General features: G+C 49.2%; 2 protein-coding genes across 3 annotated transcripts in view; one reads left to right on the forward strand and one right to left on the reverse strand.

Moving 5' to 3' along the window:
• ARHGEF9 (Cdc42 guanine nucleotide exchange factor 9) overlaps positions 1 to 4,024 on the forward strand; it is a 178,806-nt gene extending 174,782 nt beyond the window's left edge. For both annotated transcript variants that reach the window (XM_084535015.1, XM_084535011.1), the window contains one exon: positions 3,352 to 4,024. In XM_084535015.1, the coding sequence (XP_084391141.1) occupies positions 3,352 to 3,479 (128 nt within the window). In that variant the 3' untranslated portion in view covers positions 3,480 to 4,024. The remainder of the gene's footprint in view (positions 1 to 3,351) is intronic.
• Positions 1 to 20,189, reverse strand: part of LOC311444123 (uncharacterized protein) — a 293,968-nt gene that overhangs the window by 13,725 nt on the left and 260,054 nt on the right. Inside the window, exons 8-9 of the mRNA XM_084535025.1 lie at positions 4,172 to 4,311; positions 290 to 393 (exon numbers count right to left, since the gene is read on the reverse strand). The gene's annotated coding sequence lies outside the window, so the exon portion shown is untranslated. The remainder of the gene's footprint in view (positions 1 to 289; positions 394 to 4,171; positions 4,312 to 20,189) is intronic.

Below are 20,189 nucleotides of genomic sequence, written 5' to 3' on the forward strand. Positions count from 1 at the left end.
AAAGTTCGCTTGCCTGGAGGGGTGCGAGGTTTGTTAGGCTGTATTTCGAGGTGACATCCCAAGCAGATTGTCTGAGGTGGTGGTGGGGGCACAGCAGGTCCTTGATTCAGAAATGCACTTACATGCCTGCGGTCACCGTTTTGCACCAAAGCTTTTATTACGTCCATGTCAAAGTACAGAATGCAACCCTCAGAACGACGGTGATCAGTAGGGAAATGACCAAAAATATATATATTAATGTCCCTGATTGATTCCCAGTTCTGGAGGTGTATCGTGCTGCTCCACATACCTGCGCAGTTTGCAAGCTGTGTGGTCGGTGTCACGTCGGCGTGCAAAATGCCGCGTAGCTGTCGGCCTCCATGGGCAGCACCAGGCCCCAGCTCCGCGTGGGAACTGCAATATAAGCAGTAGAGCATTTAGGCTGATGTGTTTGTGACGTGACAGGCCCGTTGTATGAATGACTCTGAACGTCAAAGCCATCTCTGCTTTATCCGTGTGTGCATCCCCATGGTATTACAGCTGAGCTTTTCCTTTATACGGAACCAGCCTTTCAATCTGATGGATGGTGCTGTGATTACAGATCCCAATCTAGCCCAAACAGACAATTCTCATGTTTTTCTGTAGCTAAGAAGCAGCACCAGGTTTTGCACTAAGTACAGGAGCGGGTCAGCAGCCTCCAAAGCACGTAATGCACCATCTGGGCTGGGTTATTAAAGAATGACCTGGAATTGCATGTTGCTGTGGGTGCAGGGGAATAGCTGGCATTTCTGAGAGCATTTCTAAGCACTGTCTGCTGAGGGCTTTGCAGCGCTGCACTAAGGAAGGAATAGCTGTTCATCTCCCCCAAACTGCAGGTACAAATGGGAAAACTGTTTATTTGTCAAAATCTCCTACCTTTGCTATGGGAAAGAGACACCTGGTATTTCTTAAATGCTTTTAATATTCACCACCTTTTTTTTCCAGCTCTCTCAAGGCAAACACGCATCCTGGTGAAGATGTGCAGCTTCTCGTTTCAGAGCCACAGCAGTGTGTTACCTCTTGCGGATTTGACGGGGTCTCTTTGGTCAGCATTTTCCGCAGGCAGGGCCACGCAGCTGCGAAGGCTCAAAAACGTTCCCCTGTTCCAGGAGCCCTCGAGGGCCCCTTTCCAAACACTGCTCCCCTCCAGCTCTCTGCTGTCAGCACAGCAAGCAAGGCCAGGCTAGTCACAGGCACATTGTGTGAGGGACACCGAGCACTTTTCCTCTTCCTTCAGGGCTGGTTATAACAGCAAAAGGAAAAAAAAAAAAAAAAAAAAAAAAAAAAAAAAAAAAAAAAGCAAGACAGGAACACTGCGTTTTTTAAATTTTTCATTAAGGAGATGCACAGAAAAGTTGATCCCTTGCAGGAACAGTTGCCTCATAAAGAAAACATCAGTGCCTGAAGAAGCGCTCTGGTTGGGGGCATCTTGTCACGTCCCGGTCACTGCCAGCAACCTCGCTTGCTCCTGCTCGCCAGCAGGAAGAGGAGCTGGTAATTGGCTTTAGAGCAGCGACGGGGGCTGTACGCACGCAGAGCTTTGCACTCACACTCCTTCTTGCCCCGTTGCTCTCATAGCTGAGAGCCGTAACAGGCAGCGCGTGGCCGCCTGGCTTTTATACAGATGGAGGGGAAAGGGCATAACGTTTTTACTAGCTGTTTCAGAATAAACTACAGGACTAATTGGCTTATAGATAACGTGAATTCAGGCACCAAGAGGCTCTGTGGTGTCTTGTTGGCTGAACCTGGCTTCAACCAGAAAGTCAGTGGAAGAACACCTTGGGAGCTAACCTCGGAAGAGAACTTCTGATTCTCTTCTCACCTGGAGAAGCAGTAGAGGACACATTGTCACATTTGCTTCTCCTTTTAATCTCACTTTTACAAAAGCTGTGAAGCTTTTATCCATGAAGCAAATGCTCTGCGTGTATGTATATGTAGATTTGAGCCTTTGCAGGTTCACGTGAAAGCAGAAAGGAGGTGGGCTTGTGCCCACAGCACAGTTTGCCCCAGGTGGCGATGCCAAACAAGTAACAGCAATCCCTAATGCCAGCAGAGCCTGGGCTCCTCACACCCACACAACCATCCACAGGATCCTTTGAATCAGGGGGATTTTCCCTAGAACTGTGTAACTGAGGTTTAAAAGAAAAAAGTCTCATTCATGACTGGTTTCTGAACTGGTACAAACTGGAACAGGCCCCGTGACCTACCACAGGTGTCACAGAAAGCAGTGTTTGATCCAAGGGCTCAGTGACTGGGCTGATCCAGACTGGAAATGCTTGGAGACAGCCTAGCTCAGCCACTTCAGACTACCTGTTCCTAGCCAAAGCAGCAATTTTTAATGCGGGTTTTATGGAGGCTGGGTTGATGCCGTAACACGTTCACTGCAAAACACTGCAGAAGTGAGAAGAGAGCTGCAGGTCTGAACAAATAACTCATTCACAGAAGGGGAAGTCGCTGCTGTCATTGTCTCAGAAAGTCCTTTGTCACTGGCTATTTCTTCATCCCAGGAGAGAGCTGTCCTTTCTGGATGAATGGTCTGAGCACAGCTTTGCTGAGCTGCAGTGCTCCAGCTGTTTTAATTTCAGCTCAGTGCTGGCAGACCTGAGCATTTCATAGATTTTCCCCCATCAGTCACTCCTGTGCAGACCAAGCTGGGGGCTTTTGGAGTTAAAGATTTTAGCACATCTTGAAGTGGAATTGCTTTCCACATATTTTTGCTATCACGCTAGCTCTTTCTTTTCTGTTTGGAAGCAGGATGGGGGCACCATTTGCTGCATCTTAACCCCCAGCAGCCAGACTGATGCTTTTGCTGTGCCAAAAATGAAGAGCCTCATGGCACAGCCTGGTCCCCATGCAGGTCCCAGCTGAGGTGAAGGTGTGCACTTTTACACAGTGTCACAGACCCAAATCCAGCCAAGGACCAGACAGGCAAATTGCTCTAACAGCGCAATTGCAAACGTTTCTGTCACTTGCTGCCTTACCTGACTTAAAACACATTTGTATTTTGCAATTTATGTTTTGGTTTGGCTGGAGCCCAGCTTGGTTGTGGTGGTGTCCATGGCCAGCTGCAGAGAGCCCCTGCGCTCCCAGGGGATGCCCAGCAGACACAAAGCCTCTGGCAACCACCAAGGGCCCTACTGCGACAGGCAAAAGCATTGGTGTGTGGGTGCTGTGTGCACACAGGAGGGGGACAGAAAAGGGGGGGGATCGTTCTCATGTGGTCACAGGGAGCCGTGATCACCTGCCTTGGCAGAGCCCTTAACCTACAGGCTGTTTTTCTGAGGGGAGATGCGACCAATGCATCGATTCCCTCTAAGTTTCACTCCCCCACAGATACAGGGCGGCAAGAGAGGAGTCCCTGGCCTGCCCTGCTGCTGCGGTGGTTTCACGCTATACAAAGGAAATCCAGAGCATTGGGACCAGGAAAGGAAAATAGGAGCAAACACAATAAATACCCGTAGCTGGTGGCGCGAGCTGAGACGGGAGATGCGGTCTCTGGCCCAGCTCCCAGGACGGATTGTGCCCGCTCTCTAAGGACTGCGAGGGGACAGGCTCCCTGCAAAGCCCCCACGTTTGGTCCCGCTGAATTGCTGCTTGGAGGCACCGCTGCTCACCAGGGACAGGAGAGGTGACACAGCAGGGGCTGTGACACGTAAGGTATGTATGTATCCTGCCAGCGGCACCTGCCCCAGCCTCTGCTACTTGCAGCCTGCTCATCAGGTGTGGGCAGGATCGCTGGGAGGGGAGGGGGACACAAATGGAAATGGATGGAGAAAACCCAAGCATATTTTATAACTGCAGAGAAGGGGCTGGCTGACAGCGTGTGGCCTGCCCACTGCGGGCAGTGCCGGCTGTGCCTGCTGCCGGCCGGCTGGGGAGGCGAGCGTGCAGCCAAATTGCTCAAGGATGCGTCATGCTGTTGTTATCCGTGTCGCTAGTGCAGTTGCCCTGGCTTTATTCTTACTGTCTGGATGTACCATTAAAGAAGTTTGATTCTGTTGCCTGATTACAGATGAGTGGTTTCAGCCTCGCACATAATGTAGTGCTACACGGGGGCTCCACTAATGACACCTCTAGACAGGGAGAAGTTGTTTGTCATGTGCAGACACACCGTGGTTGATTTAATGACAGAGTGGGAGGTAACAACGCTTACCTGGCTCAGGGAAACACACAACAGGGCTGTCGGGGTTGGTTGGGTTTTTCCCATCCACTTCTTACACCTTGAGTCTGCTGCCCCCCTGATCTACGACGCTGTGCAACTCCTAGCAGCAGGGACGGCGCTCTTCTTGTCACCTGGGGGTGGAAAAAAAGCAGAGCACAAATTCCAGAGGCAGCACCCACCAAAGCTCATGCTCACCATTAAAGTGATCCCCAGACACACCCGTCTGAAGCATGATGAGAAGCAGGGTCAGGAGCTAACAGGGATATTTTGGGTAGGGAGTAACTAAAGAACAGCAAGGGGTAACAGCCCTGGAGAACAGCAATGTGGAGACTGCCCTTGGGCTGTAATTCTTTCGGCTTTCCATGAAAAGGCGTGTTACTAATACCCAGCCATGTAGACAGTTAAAGGCCATACAGATCTTGCACCACACGCAAACAAAAAGGTTTTGCTGCAAGAGAAAGGCTGATAGAAATTGCTGTAGGAGCTCCAGTTTGAATTCCACTGACCTGGTTATAAATCCCCGTGCTACTCCAACACTAGGGGATGAGAAATCCAGAGAGGGCAATAGAAAAAAGACATTGCCTTCAGTGATAGGCATCATTTGTACCTGCACACAACGAACACAACCTGTAGGATCTGCTTACTCAGATCTACTAACACATACAGCCACTGCCAGGTGTGCAAAGAGCCTGAAGACCAACAGAAATACTGTGATGGGCCATCTCCTTGCCAATGGAAACAGATGGTTTAAATAAATAACCATGTCTCTGCAGTGTCTCCATCCAAACATTGCAGCAGAGACCCTTCAAGTGAAACTAAGCATAAAAAAAACAGCCAGCGAGGCCGATCATGGATGCCATCCCCGTCTGGTCTAGCAGAGTGCTGAGCACAAACAGCGGGCAGACCGCAGGCTGAGCGGACTGCAGAAGGACTTCCAGCAAAAGTGGAATTAATGACTTAGCAATGCTTGCCTAAGTAATACATATATTAATTGTTCCCTGTGACTTATGGCTTGTATCAACTCAAAACTGCTCCTGAAGAAGTGTTGTTACTATTTGGCTCCTGAGAAGTGAGCTCAGTGCTGGTGGCTGAATGCTCAAAGGTGCTGAGAAGAGGACAGGGCACCAGCAAGCATGCCACTGTCAGGAATTTCAGCACCATTTGAAAGGAAATGCACAGCTGAGGGCTTACAGAACAAACAGAGCTGGTAGCGATCAAAGGGAAGCCGGAGCAGAGATCACAGCATCTCCTGTAGCAATTGCAGATGCCCAGGGACCAGCACAGGCAGGAGTCCCTCTGTAAGCCTGATGTACACACGCCTCTCACCACCTCGCTGGGTGCTGAGGGCCACCCAAAATTGCTGTGCTGAACATCTGCAACACCATCTCCCCTCTGGAGCAGGCAGCAAGCATTCCCAGCCCGATGGTCCCAGAGAGCCCATCCCCAGCCACGGCACCCAGCAGCGTTTCTGCAGGGCCTCAGCCATGCCACCCCTCCTGCTCCTGTCCCTCCGGGCAGCTTCAAGCTTACAAAGTGATACTTCTTTCCCTTCCTCTTCCCCCCCTCCTCCCTCTTTGCTTTCATTTCTTCTTTTCGTGTGTAAGCCATTGCCTTCCCGTTTCCCAGAGACATTTGCTTAGCATAGCTCGTTCAGAAAACCCAGACCTGAGTCACCTCCCTGTGCTCCCCTGCTCTGAGCAGCACTGACAGCTGGAGATCCTCGGTCAGCGAGGTGAGTCACAAACTCCTCCGCTTTCTACCTTTTTTTTTCCCCCCAACGTGGTGCAATTTATGGGAAAAAAAATTCTCCTTTCTCATTATCTGCCAGCCGATGACAGCACAGGAGTAGAGCTCGGAGCGTGCATTAATTTGTGACACGGAGGCTGCTGTAATGTTAGTGATCAGCCATTAGTTCTGCAACGGTGTAACGGCTGAAACAAAGCCACCAGCGAGTCGTTTAACAGTGACATCTCTGCCAGTGACATTATTCCTTGTTACCACGTAACGGTGCCTACAAGCCTACCCCTGGAAACACCCCGTGCCTGTGTGCGCCCACCCTCACCCCACTGGGTTCAGTAATGAGCAAAATCAGCACAGCGAGACGTGAGGGGTGCCCCGACACCACCTGGCACAGGGAACACAGCACAACTTGTTATTGCAAATAAGATTTCCCCCCTATTTTCCCATCTCCTTTTCCCTCATGCCCCTCCTCACCCCACTGCCCAGGTGGGGAAGTCCCAGCTGCTGAGGCTGAGCTCTGGTTAAGCAGACCCCAGTGGCTTGGATCCTAGGATTGCTTCTGATGCGACTGAAAGGGCAACGAATGGCATAATGAGAGCTCTCTTAAATTTAAAGGGTCTGAGAGAGGTTGGACAACAGCTGGATAGGACATCTCGGATATGTCTTGAGAGCAGTGGCTGAGGGACTCCACCTGCCTCGTTGGGGCCTTTCCACCCAGCAGTCCCGGGCAGGCACGGAGGTGTTGTGAGCGCTGGGAGTCAGCAGCAAGCTGGGCACAGAGCTTACAGCTGCTGGTGCCTTGTCCCACCAGCAGCAGCAGCTCCAGGAGCGACGAACACGGCCGTCCCCAGCGGGATGAGGTGCTGGTGCACGAGGCACTCTGCAGAAGAAATTAGCAAGCTCCTGAGCACAGGAATAAAACCTGAGCTCTGGTGCTGCGTGCGAACAACACAAACAGAAAGACCTGGGTGGAGAAAGATCTCTGCTAGCAATGCACAGCCAGCCCCAAGGCCCCAGGTGGGATGGAAACACTGCGTTTGGGCAGTGCACCTTGCTGGCAGCAAGCGAGGGCTCTGGCACTGCCCCGGGGCAGCAACACACCAAAAACCACCACCACCACCCTCCGTGAAATGCTCCAGAAAGAATACGGTGGTTTAGGCGCCAGGACGGCTGCCGGGGAAGGCTGGTACCTCAAATATATTGTATCAAGCAGAAATTAAGTTTAAAGTGAAAGCCTCCGTCCCGTAAAGATGCGAGGAAGATAACGGCAAAGAGACGAACCCACAACAGAGGAGGAGAAAGCTCCTGTTCCCAGACCATGTGCTGAAACCACAGAAGGGGTGAAGTTCTGCTACTGAGGTTTAGGAAGTGAGTGCATTATGAATAATATTCTTAGCAATACCCCCGGGTACAGCCAAGCTCCCATTAACAGCACAATTAGAAGAAACTGCTGCATCAGATGAGACGTACTCATGCCTGCATTGAATTCTTGTCCAATTAGTGCTGGTGCACGGGGCCGTGCCTCCTGCCTGCACCCCAGCAGAGCCCTCTGGCACTCACCCCATAACTAAAATTAGCCAGGTTGGCTGGGTAGGAGTTGCACAACCTAGCCACAAATTAGCAGATCCACTGGATGATGCTTAACATTGTCCACAACTCTTCAGTTCCCACTCAAAAATAAAGCTGCTCGGGAGACTAGGATTTGGCAGAAGAACAAGTGAAACCCCAAAATAGCATGTGGCTGCATGCTCTCAGTACAGAAAGTGCTAGCTAAATGATTTAATTAACTCGTGTTAATGAAAAGTAACATTTTAATAGTCTCTCCTTCGGATCCTTCTCTTGCCAAACGTTAAGAGAATGCATTTTCAGATGTCTGGACTCCTCCTAAAGCCCAAAGAGTTGGAGGCTTCCCAGGGGCAACAACCACACGAGTACTGCAGAGCCCTTCTCCATCCCTCACTGCAGGTTGTTCCCCAACACCTTTTGGGGAAACACGTATGTTGAAAAGCAACGGGAAGAAATAACCAAGGCCTACCAGTTCTTGGTTTCCACTTCCACTGCCCTCAGTTCAGAAAGGCCCTTGGTGCCATAGATGCCAGCTCCATTTCAGCCCTCAGACCGCTTTTAAAAAATAAGTAAATAAATAAAATTAAAAAAAAAAAATTAAAAAAAATCAAGGCTTTGCAAGGAGATGCCCCAAACTGGCCAGCTGGCTGAGAGCCATCCAGGCAAAATTACCTAAAGGGAGGGGTGCGGTAGGACACCTGCGCAAGTGAAACAAAAATACACTTTTTAAGGTTAATTTGGGACACAAATCAATATTTCTACTGATAGAGAAGAAGCCAAACCAATTCCCCTCCTTAGATTTCGTTTATGAGGGAAACACCCATTGGCTGGGGGTGCTGTGCCTACTCATCCGGCCTTATTTCCATGGGAGGTAAGGGAGGAATCATCCCTCCCCACCCAGCAATGCTTTTGAAGCAAAATCCATCTCCACTTAAAATAAAATGGAAGGGGAAAAAAAAGGTTTTCTTTTACACTGAGCAATCTGCACCATTCCTCCCTCCCCCAGGAGCATCATTCTAGTTTTCTGTGCTTGGTTTTGACTTCTAGAGAGAAAAGGGGGAGGAAGGTCTTTGTCTCCTGAGAGCAATTCATATTTTGCTCAAGATGCCCAGGTAAAGATGCCAAGGAAGTAGTGCCAAACCATTACAAGAGGTTAATTTTGAAGCCATCCCCTTTGTCCTCTGTGATGCTGATTTGATTTCTCAACTATGTCTGCGCTCAGAAAAACACCTGGAAAATAGTCTCGAGAGAAACATTCACACCAGAAGACAACCTGTGCTGTAGCCAGAGCTTCTTGAAATCAATACAAGAAATAAATACCACTGGAAGAGTTTTGAAAGGAAACACAGTTTGTACGACGACAGATCCATTTGATTTCTAAGTCCCAGCTCTCTCCCTAACATTCATCTATGAGAATAAATTGATGAGTTTATTTTTGAAAAACAACAAAAACAACAAAAACTTGCCGAGATGGGCTGCTCCCTGTTACTCTGTTCTGTTCGCTCCTTAGGTGTTGGTCAGTAATGGCAGAAAAGATTGCCTTTTTCTTCTTCACAGAGGTCTGGGAATGCACAAAGTTTGCATTTTTGATACATACCAAGTTCAGAATAGGAGAAAAATCTGACCCTTGCTTTCAGGCAATTTATGCTCTATCAACATCCACATTTATTTGTGCAAGTGGCAGCCTTATCTTCCAGCTTTCTCTTTGCACAGAGAGCAAAGAGGAGAGAGTGCTTTAAGTAGCTACAAACAAATGTGAGATCAGTTAGTACATTCCTGAATTAAAGAGGGTTACCATTTCACATCTTCTCCTTGAGAATGCTAAACAGGTGAATTGGAGGGCAAAGACTGTTATGGTTTCTTACTGCTGCGAGCTCTGCTACTCTTATGTTGTTACCCCAAAAAATGATGGTGGTGAGGAGGGAAATCACAGCACAGGTGTGATCCACTGTGCTCACCAGGTGTGTGAGATACTTCACAAAATCCAGGGAAAAGAGGGTCCAGATGGGAAGCAATACACTGAAGTCTTTCTGGGTCCCCTTATTGGCCAGAAGGGAGGAACAAGGATGCTGAGAGGCAAAATACCTGCCCAGCACTCGCCTCATCTCTCAGTGTCATATTAATGAATTCTGCACTAAGTCAGAGGCGAAAAGGGAGAGAGGAGCTGAGCACAGCAGAGGAAGAGGAATTCCTACTCCAAATCCAACTCTTCTACCTACTCAGCTCCCTGATGGCAAGGCAGCAGAGTATCTAGTGGATCGTTATTCTTCTCCATTTTCCATTTGACTCCACAGCTTCACTGCTGGGGGGAGCAGCGGTGCCAGGAAACCTGACGGATGGGGGGTTTCATGATCCTTCATGATTCTTACACATTTTGGGATTTTTTTTTTTGTCTGAGATTTCAGATGTAAAAGAAATAAAAACTATTTCAATGAGAAATAAAAAAACTATTTCAATGCTGGGGAGAGCAGTGTTGCTTCCACCCAGATTTCCTGATCGAGCTCACCCAGCAGAGCAGCCACAAGCGCTGGATTTCAGCTGAATGTAAGATGCAGAGAAACCTGTGGGCTTTCACTACACAGCATGCTTCTCCCATCAGTGGACACACACATCATGCAGACAGAAATATCCTTCTCCCTGTGGCGTAGGGCAAGATACTCCCAAGAATCAATGGCAATCAGTGGCCAAGCAGAGACCTCCACAACAAGCACCCAACGCCCTCATGGCAGCAACATGGTGCCTTTGCCCATCGCAGCCACCTGACTGAGACTCGTTCCTATCATCATTCTTTTGGAAGCTGGGGAGGAGAGGAAGAGACTTCTAATAGCTACTTCCTATAAGAGTGAATCAGATGAACCATCACTAAAGAATTTTGATTGAAAAAATCCATATGACGTAGCAGGTTGCACTCAAACAAGAAAAAAAAAAAAAAAGCACCCTCCTTGTTATTGCAGCAAAAAGAAGTCAGTGACCAACCTGGTCACTAACCATATACCTGGTCTATTAGACCTTCCTAAAAAGCCCTGCAAACGAGGCAGCCTTGCTACATGACAAGGAGACCTCACTTGCCCTGCAGGTCCCAGCTCCTAGCAGCTGCAGACTATTTGGGTATTTTTAGATCCTTGGGTTGCAAACTGAAATTGCAACTGATACACAAACCGTATCAACTTCAGGACTTCATGCCAAAACAATGTTAAAAGGTCACAATTTTCAACACATCCCATTATTTTGTGGTGCTAAAGATCTGCAGGAGCCCAAACCCTGCACTTTTCCCCTGCCCATGCTGCAGCCCTTTGCACTTCTGGTTATTACCAAAAGTCAGAGGGCCAGAGGGGAGCTGCCCACAAGGTAAGCAGCAGAGGCGAGGTGCAGGCTGCAGGGACGCTGCCCTTTGTGGCACAGCAAAGGGCCAGGAGCAGAAGGGCGAGGCAGCAACGCCACACTTGCATGTTGGGATATTTAGGGAACGCGAGCTGCTAATGCAGATACAATGCCACTCGTCTGCCTTTATAGCTGTTTGCTAAACACCAACATAATAAAAAGGAGGAAGGCAGGCAGGCTGTCGTACAGATGGGGGCCCCGTTGGCCAGCTGGGCTCTCAGCAGGACCGTGCCGAGCACCTTGGGCTCCTGCCTGTGAAGCTGCACCAGCACACAGCACCTGAGCAAACACAGCCTTGCAGTTGTGTGTCCCGTGGGTAATTTATCTGCACGGGGATGCTCAGCAGGTGTCCCACGCAGCCTGGCCCTTTGAGCGATGTCTCCTGTCCAGGCAGGGGGAGGAGAGCCCCCCCCCCAGCTATTTTAGTCCCGGTCAGCAGATGGAGGAGACAGGTTGTGCTTTCTCAGGAAGCACAGCTCGGCAAGGAGAGGAAGGGCAGGATCCTGCCTTGCAAAGCAGGGAGCTGCTCCTGAGCTGGGTAAACAAGGGTAAGGAGCAAGGCACCGTCCTTTATTTTAGCAGGGAAACCAAATTAACCTCTCTCACCACTGGCCAGATTGACCTTTCCAGGCAAGCTAACACCCAACTTCCCACTGCCTCTTGCAGGAGCTTGATACTCAATGGTTTACTATCAGCCTGCTTTGCTAAGTGTAATAGAAAATAATATCGTATACGGTATTTTAATGGGTCAGCGATGAATGGGATGGATTTGTTGCTGCGGGGATGAGGAGAAAGTTAAGCAACAGGGAAGGGACTCCCAGCAAGGCTGGGCTTGAAGCAGCCTAGAGAAAAGGCCATTGTTATTTACACGAGGAATTGTAACAGTGCCAGGATGATTCTCTCTATATATTCCATTATATATATACATATATATACGGAAATAGGACCACTGAGGAGGGAGAGGCACTTAGATGAGACCTAATGCTCCTCCGATAGGGAGGACCCATCACACGCACAGAGAAACCCTCCTCTCCGCTACCCTCGCTCAAAACCAGTTTAACATTATGCCCATCAGCGCCACGATGAGCATTTTAGCTTACTAAGGGAAACAAAAAAAAAAATACAAAAATGTGAGAAATAGTTAATTAAATTTAAATTTAATTCATTAAAAACGAGCTTTGAAGCAAAATTGTGTCAATTACCTCTAACTTCTCAGCAGGCTAAATGCAGGGATAATTGGTGCTGCAGCCGTACAGGCACAAGCCTTCACAAAAACCTGTGATTAAAGGCCAGATCCTGCCCATCACAGCCCACGAGGGAGACCAGTGCAGTAATATTTGCCTTGTCTGAGCAGGCTGGCAGGAGCACACCAACAAGCCCATGTTTGCCAGGATGCTCCTAACAAGATCTCCTCGTTTGTGCTCCCAGTCGTGTGGTTATGCTTCGAAAAAGCAAAAACCCACGAGAGGAAGATGCTGCTGGAAAGAGCCACACGACCACGGAGGGTCCATGGCACATTAGCCAAAGCTCACTGAGGGTGATTGAGGGGTGCAAGGGGTTCGCTGGGAGCAGGTTGCAAGGCCAGCTGGAAGGATTTTTGCTTTTCTTTTTTGCCTCACATCTGTTTTGGGTCCTGGCGGCAAGGAAGCATCCTACGCTAGATGTTGGCCGTGCCCACACAAAAAGTGCTTTCCAAGGAAATGAAGGAGACGAAAGGCACCACGACTCTTCAAAAAGAAAACCAAAAGGTAACCACCAAGAGAAGAAATTTAAGATCCAGCCCAACGTCCTCAAAACAAGACGATGACTTCGGTCTCGCCTTTGACCAAGCTTTAACCCCTCTTTGCAACCCCAGGACTAAAACCCAACTAATACCCAACTTCACATCTTGTTTTCCACTACAGAGGCCTCCAATCTTGCTGGGGTGCTTTTGGCTTTTTGTGGGTGAAATCTGCCCTTAGGGAAGGCCGCACCTGCCTCCAGATCTCACAAGCTCCTTTTCCAGTTTCCTCCCAGTTCCACGCACGATGCCACATTTATCGTCAAGGCTCTTAGCACTAAAACAGCCCAGCTTCAAGGCTGCACAGTGGTGTACCCATCTGAGCTTTTGTTATCCTGCAGTCCCTCGGGGCTCATTAAGGTCTGAATTAGCCGACTGTCCATGGCCCTAATTAGTACTTCAGCTCTCTGGGAAGCAGCCAAGGCTTTTCTTTTTTAACCATTGCTCCTCACCAGCAGCATCAGCTCCCTTCTGTGATTTGGAGCAGGCAGACCGCAACAGCCTTGAAACTAACTGAGACAGGCACGTATCCCCTTGCTGCTTTGCGCTACTTTTATCATTAACTTCAATGATTAACCCTGGGAAGCACACAGTGAGGATGCTTCACAGGACACTGTGGAAATGCAGCGTGGTTTTGTTTTGCAAGATGGTTCTGCTGAAGAGCAGAGGGAGGCTAAGTGCAAACACCTGGTGCAGTGCTTTATGATGGGCAGGGGGGAAAAACACAAGAAAATTTGTGACTCAAGGGTACAGCCACACTCAGGTCTCGGTCCTAGCAAATCTGGAGGAAGAAGTGTTTGATCTGTCACTTCTTGCAGGCCTGGGGGAAAAAAGCAGCTGTGCTGCTGTTGCTGGGGTTAGGCTGATCTCCACACCCTGAGAGATAGCTCCTGTTGTTTGCTTTAAGGAGACGTCCTGTACAACTTCTACCAAAGCACTTAAAGAAATCTGTGCCTGAAAAGAAGAATGAAGGCAACAACATACTCGTGGTGCACTTTGGGATCCCCCAAAGCCAGCCCTGCCATTCCTGACCTATCAATGGTTTTCCATGGGAATTTCTGGGCAAGTACGAGCTCAGTGACCTCTGCAGCACCTCACAGCGTGGGGACAGGTGCCCTACAAATAAGATAAAGATATACATGTGTGTGATCAGTGCGCTCTGACAGCCTGAGGACACACTGGTCTCCTCAGAGATTGAAGCACTAATACTGAGTGCTGGTGTGTGCAGCACCAGGCGTGTTCGGGAGGTCTGGGGCACCCCTCAGATCCAGAGGGGCGGCACACACCGGTGAGATAGCTGGGCTTTTTTTTTTTTTTTTTTAATTTTATTTTAAGCCATAGAGCTCCAAATCTCTTATGGAGCTGCAGAAAACTATGCTTGTGCTTCTTGAGCAAAAGAGAGAGTCTGGCAGTACCATAGCCCCCAGAAATAGCAGTGGCCGTGCACGCTGTGCACCTGCTCAGTGAAAATCGCCACCACAGCAGCATCTTTCCCCAAAATGCAGCACATAGCTCAGGAGCTGAGCCACAGCATCCCCTGCACCGGCCCAAAGGCAGATGGAGACAGATGAGCAGCAGGGACATTGGAACCACAGGACCTGCCAGCAATGCTTACTGCCACAGGCTGAGGACCACATCACACCAGAGCTCGTCAGAAGGCAGCCAAGAACAGGCCCGGGCTGTGTCACATGTATTAATTTGGACACAAAGCCTCTCCATCACTGTTGCAGGCAGGGACCCGATGCTGTGCTTGGCAGCCACCCAATGGCACAGATCAGCTTTGTTTGCCGAGGGAAACGATGTGCTCAGGTGCTCCAGGAGCAAAGCTCCCTGCTTTACCAAGCCCTCAGTGACCACTGATGGAAGAAGCGGCTCCTCTGCTCACAAGCCCTCCCATTCCTGGGCCGAGTGCTGTAACCAGAAGGTGATCTACTCTCATCACTGCACAGCAGGGCAACTGAGAGTCCATGCCTGGCACTGCTATGGAGAAGGGCATTAGGTCTTCACTGGCAGGCTGATAAGAAGTCAAAAGTATTCCACATATGCTCCATAAGTGCAAGAAAAGCCCTGTTATAAAACCCCATTTCAGGAGAAATAAGGCTGGTTAGCCCAAATTTGCCCTTTCCCCCCCCCCCCCCTTCCCTTGACACAGCGCTGTCACACCAGAGAGGCAGCACGCTGAGCTTGCATGAAGCTTGGTGCTGCTCGGTTCAGGGACCACAGAGTTTATGAAGTCCACCAAGAAGTCCTGGTAACTCTTCTCCTACACCAGGAACAAGTGTTAAGAGACCTGTACCTGCAGTCCTGCTTCCTACAGCAGCAGTGAGAACATTAGGGTACGGTGCAGGACCAGAACACGGCTTCTCTTGGCTCAGCCTCCAGGGTGAAGGAAGCCACATGAAGCAGGTGCAGCCCTTCTCCTGGCAATGCTCACACTCCAGCCAGCAGGTACATTAACACGATCTTTATGGATCTATTTTAAATACATATTCTTAAAGACACCTCCAGATTCAAAGCTCCTTTCTATATAGGACACATGTAAGGAGCCCTGGGTTACCCAAACAGAAAACAAGATCCTTTCTGGCACGTCCCATTTGCCTGGTAATCAATACCTTTTTTTTTTCCCCTACTCATTTGCAGTGGCAGCTGAAGATGGGGGCATTATTAAGCCATGCAAGTTATGTCTGTAGCTCCCACCTTCAGTTCCCAAACTCCCTGTCCCTTACAGTAACTCAGGAACTGCTTTTTAGTGCAGGACTCCACAGGGTCAGGCCATGCCCACAACCATCACTGCATTAGCAGAGTTCAGAAGGGATTTTTGGATGCGGCTTGTGAACGTGTTTGTGGTCACAGCCCCACATTACGCATCCAGCTCTGATTATCAGGCGAGTCCAGGCTTTCTGCAATCAGGCCAGCTTATGGCTTTAGGCTTCCCACTTGAAATTAGGTTAAAAATAGCTGGCCTTTGTTTTACTGAAAGCCTGGGCAGTGGTGACCTTTTGTGCCTGCTGAGCATCTCCTGCAATGTGCCCGTTAACATTTAGAAGATGGTCTTGACTCCGATGAGCTGCTCACCCTGCTTTCGAGACCTCAGCTCTTCCAGCTGGCAAGAGCTTCTCTTCTCCTCAGAAGCAGCCCTGGGCAGAGCACACCCAGCTCTGGCTGGCTTTGGCAGGATGAAGCCACGCAGCACAGCAGGGACACCCAGCACTTCCAGCCCACGTGGGGTCTGGGCACAGCACCCATGCTGCTGCCACCCGGCTCCCCTCGCTTTCTGCTCTCTACTCAGACTCGGCTTTCCATCTTCTCCTGCATCCTCGTAAATCCATCAGGGATAAGCCAAAGCTCACACTGTCTCAAGAAAAGTATTTCTGTGCTTCATACTCAGCAGAGGTGGATTGTATGGCTGGGACAAGCACCCAAATGAAGAACTATAGACAACCCCTTGTGCACCCAGCACCCATCCCTCAGAAGATGAAACAATTCCCTAAAACAAACAATTCCCTGATAGCAATCTTCACTTCTTTCATCTCTGATCTTCAAGGCAGAGAGCTGTCGTGCAGAAGATATTCTGCATGTAAGTTAAAACCTGGCCAAAGGCCTAAACCCTCCACCAAAGGATCATTGCACATACCACATCACTACCTGCACATCATTTTGGGAAGCGTGAGACCCAGTGGGCTAGCTCATGGAAGCAGGCAGGGAAAGCTTACAGCTGAGATTCTGCAGGGAGCCACTGATGGAAGCGAGATGGAGAACTGCAATGCAAACCAGAACTCAAACCAGAACACGACAGCCCTATTTTTATCAGCTACATTCAGTGAAAGGCAAAATAGCTAGGCACAGCACAGGGGGCAGATTAACACCAGCCAGAACAGTGCCTGTGGTTTGTTAAACACTTGCCCACAACAAGCATCGCCTCCAACTCAGCAGCGTTTGTGAAATTAAATGAATGCAAGCCCACTTCTTCATGTCCTTCCACAGGAGGCTCCCCACCAGCCTGCACCCACCCAGAACAGCAGCCAGCAGAGACAGAGGCTGCATGTCCCAGAGCAACCCTATCGACTGGCCCTGCTTTGAACAGGCTGGGTAGGAGCTGACACCTCCCAGTTACAGAGGTGGTGAGGCTGCTGGAGACCAGGGGCTTGGCTGTTCCCAAGTGTTCTGCTTGCCCAGCCTTCAATATGTTTCCCTTATAATAATACCATGAGTAATGGCATGATGATAGCACCATGAAGCCTAGCATGTTGTGCTGGCCCACACGGTGTTTCAGATGAGCATCTCATGACACGGGAAACAAGTGATCCACTGCCACAAGGCTTTGATGGAGCAAAGCCCACCTGGTCCCTCCAGCCCACCTGCAGCAATCCCCACACACTGGGGCAGGTCTCAGCCACGGCTCTGGGTTAGAAATAAAAGACTGCCTTCAGGAAAGGATCCCCTGAGCATCGCAGTGGAAAGACAGGGCAGGCTTCTCACACTGAGCCCATGAAACAACACTTGCCACTGCAGTACTTGGGGATAAAGCAGGGAACTGGGAACGACTACAGAAGGATTGAGTGGCTGCAAGTGAACTAGATCTGCTGAAGATTGTTTGGTTTCACTGAGCCATCTTATTTGTTATCAAATGTGCTGTGGAGCAGTTAACACAATTTTTATGACAGGTTGAATCCAAATGATTCTGTATTTATAAACCACTAAAAACAGAAATAATCACATCCTGTCCTTGAATGTGATCCTGACAACAGCAGCAGTGTAAATCTCAACAATTTAATGTAATTCTTTTCAAAGGAAGAGTCATTTCTGGAATAAGTGCAGAATTACTTCTGTGGAAGAAGCTGGACACCAGTATTTACTGCCATGGGTGCAGAAGGATTTCCGCAGTTACTCACAGTGGATGTCAAACACCAGACAGCAAACAGCACGGACCACAGAAGTATTCCCAGCATCGCTCCTCTGAACATCTTCATCTTTTTCCCCCACTGTTAACTACTGAGAAGATTTTTAAAAGTGACAACATATCTGCTAGAGAAAATAAGTGGAACATAAAACAAGCAGGAGACTCAATTGTAAAACCAGAAGACACTTCATTGTGCCGTGCAATCACATTGTTTTCCGAGATCAGCAACAGCTGAGGAGATGCATATTAACAGGCTAAAGGTTAATGCACTACCAAGGATTTACTTACTTTTCTTTCAGCAGAAAAGATAACTACAAATGGGGTTGAAAGGACATTTTTCTGTGGTCACCAATGCCTCAAGCCATAGAAGTGCCAATCTGTCTCCAATAGGCATTTAACAGAGCACAGCTGGAGGCAGAGCCATCAGCCCCAGCGAGGCCCAGGACTGTGCAGGGAGCTGCCAGGCTGCAGGTGAAGCCCTGCATGGGGCTGGGTTTACCCAGAGCATCCCCTCCTGCAGGGCCTTTGAGGAGATCCCAACCTCTCCCCCAAGCAGAGAGGGGGAAAACACACCTTTGCTGGCATCTGTGCCCCTCTTAAGAGAGCAGAGGAGGACAGAATCATGCAGCAGAGCACCTCAGGAGATGCAGGAGCTGCATCTCAAAGGGATTCACTTGCCACCTTCCAGATTTTCCCCTTGAAGGAGCTGCTCAGTACAGGTCGTCCTGAGGTCTGGAAGACAGCAGGTGGCATGGTCCCAGCTGACAGCCACCTCCCTGCCCTCCCATGGGGAGGAAGGAAGCCTAACAAGAGGCTTTCCAGCCCCTGAAGACTGCTCCAGGCAGCATGATGTTCCTACCTGGACGGCTCATTGCAGGAAGGATGACAGAGCAGAAGGCAGGGAGCCCCAGTCCTCCCAGGCCACCTCAAAAAGTTCCAGCACCCCCACAGCAGAGCAGCACTGTGCCATTTGTGCTGGAGTGCGGAACAATGATGACAAGAAAAGGGGGACAGAACCCAGAGCAACAGCTGGAAAGCCTTGGATAACTCATAACTACCGAGGAGCCCGCATGGCAGAGGAGGAAAACTGGAGAGGGATTCAATTTCATGGTGTGGGTTGGCTCTCAGCTACCTGCCACAGGACTGATTCAATTGCTTTTCTTTTCCCTGTGGAAGAGAGAAAAAACATCTTTTCTGAGCTACACTACAAGGCTGAATCTCTCTTGAAGACTGGCCAAGGACAGCTTCTGAGGAAAGCTGCAGTGACTTCTGAAAAACCAGAAGGACCGAGAGGTACACAGTCTGCCCGAGTGCTCACACAGAAGCTGGTAGGATTTGTTGCAGCAAGCTGGACTTGGGGATAACTGAATGCCACATTGCCATCTTCATGCATGCCACCAGTGCACAAAGATGTATACAAAGAGGCAATGCCTGCAAGGGGCAATCCCTGAGAGGTCCCTCAGCAGGCATCAGTCTGCACAGAGCCCTTCAGCTCACTTCCCTGCTAGCAAAGGCCTCACCCTTCTAGTTTTAAGCCAATATCATGATTTTTGGAGAGGAGCAAGCAGCGAACATGGGTCTGGGAATGTTCAGGATGGACAGCATTGCATTAATAAACAAATGCTGTTAAAATCCTCAGTGTCCCGAGGCACATCAGGAGCCTACCACTCTATGAAAGCAGCAATCACTATTTTCTTCATCCTTGGTCATCCACTGTAACAGCTATGTGATAACAAACCAGTCACTGAAACAGTGAATCTCCTGTAGCAAATATATTATGTAGGACTCTGAAGAGCTCCCCCACAAACAGCTTTTAACACATGCCCACTGAGAAATGTTAAGTTCAGTTTGCCCTGCAGTTCCCTAAGGACATGCACAAAAGAATTGCACTGTGCTCCTCACAGAACTCCTTTCCACCTAATCCTTGTTGTTTCAGCTCCACATCTAGTTGAAGCTTACAGCGGCCTGCCTTATCTTATTGCAAGATCTTCCTTTCCATGAGCATGCATCACCTATTGCCTTGGGAATCCCTGAACTCCCCAGGCACTTTCTTTTCCAAAACAGGACATCAGGATTTTCAAGCTCAGACTAGCAAACAGATGAATTTTCCTTCCATTTTCACAAGAGTGACTGGTAAACAACCAGCCTGATGTCTTTTGGCCGGACTTGGAAGCATTTCTTAATTCTGCCCCCCACAACTGCTCATATAATTGTTACCTGGAAGAAACTCCTCTTCAAGGCTGGTCATTTTGCAGGAATAAAGCCTGTGTCCCCTCCTGCCCCTGCAGGAAACAGCACTGAGCTGCTCTGTGAAGGGAGCCACCATGCTGGGGACAGCAAGGTTGCTTCTGATTCACAGTGGTTTAATTAGGAGCAGAAGCTGCTTGATACAAGAATGCAGAGTATCTCTTATAAGGACACCTAAGTGGTCTGTCAAGCAATCTACTAATAAAGATTTTTTGTCCCTAGCTGCCTACATGCATTTATACACAGTCCATTCTGCAGTCTGTGATGTAGACAGAGGTATTATTATTTTTTTAAGCTATTGGCCATGTTTTTCTTGGGAAATGGTCCTATAACGTGGATTTACTTACACTGTACCCTAGAACCAAGGCAGGTCTTTCCATTTTTGTCATGCCCTC

The sequence above is a fragment of the Aythya ferina genome, assembly GCF_964211825.1.
Source record: "Aythya ferina genome assembly, chromosome: 13".
Lineage (NCBI taxonomy): Eukaryota > Metazoa > Chordata > Aves > Anseriformes > Anatidae > Aythya > Aythya ferina.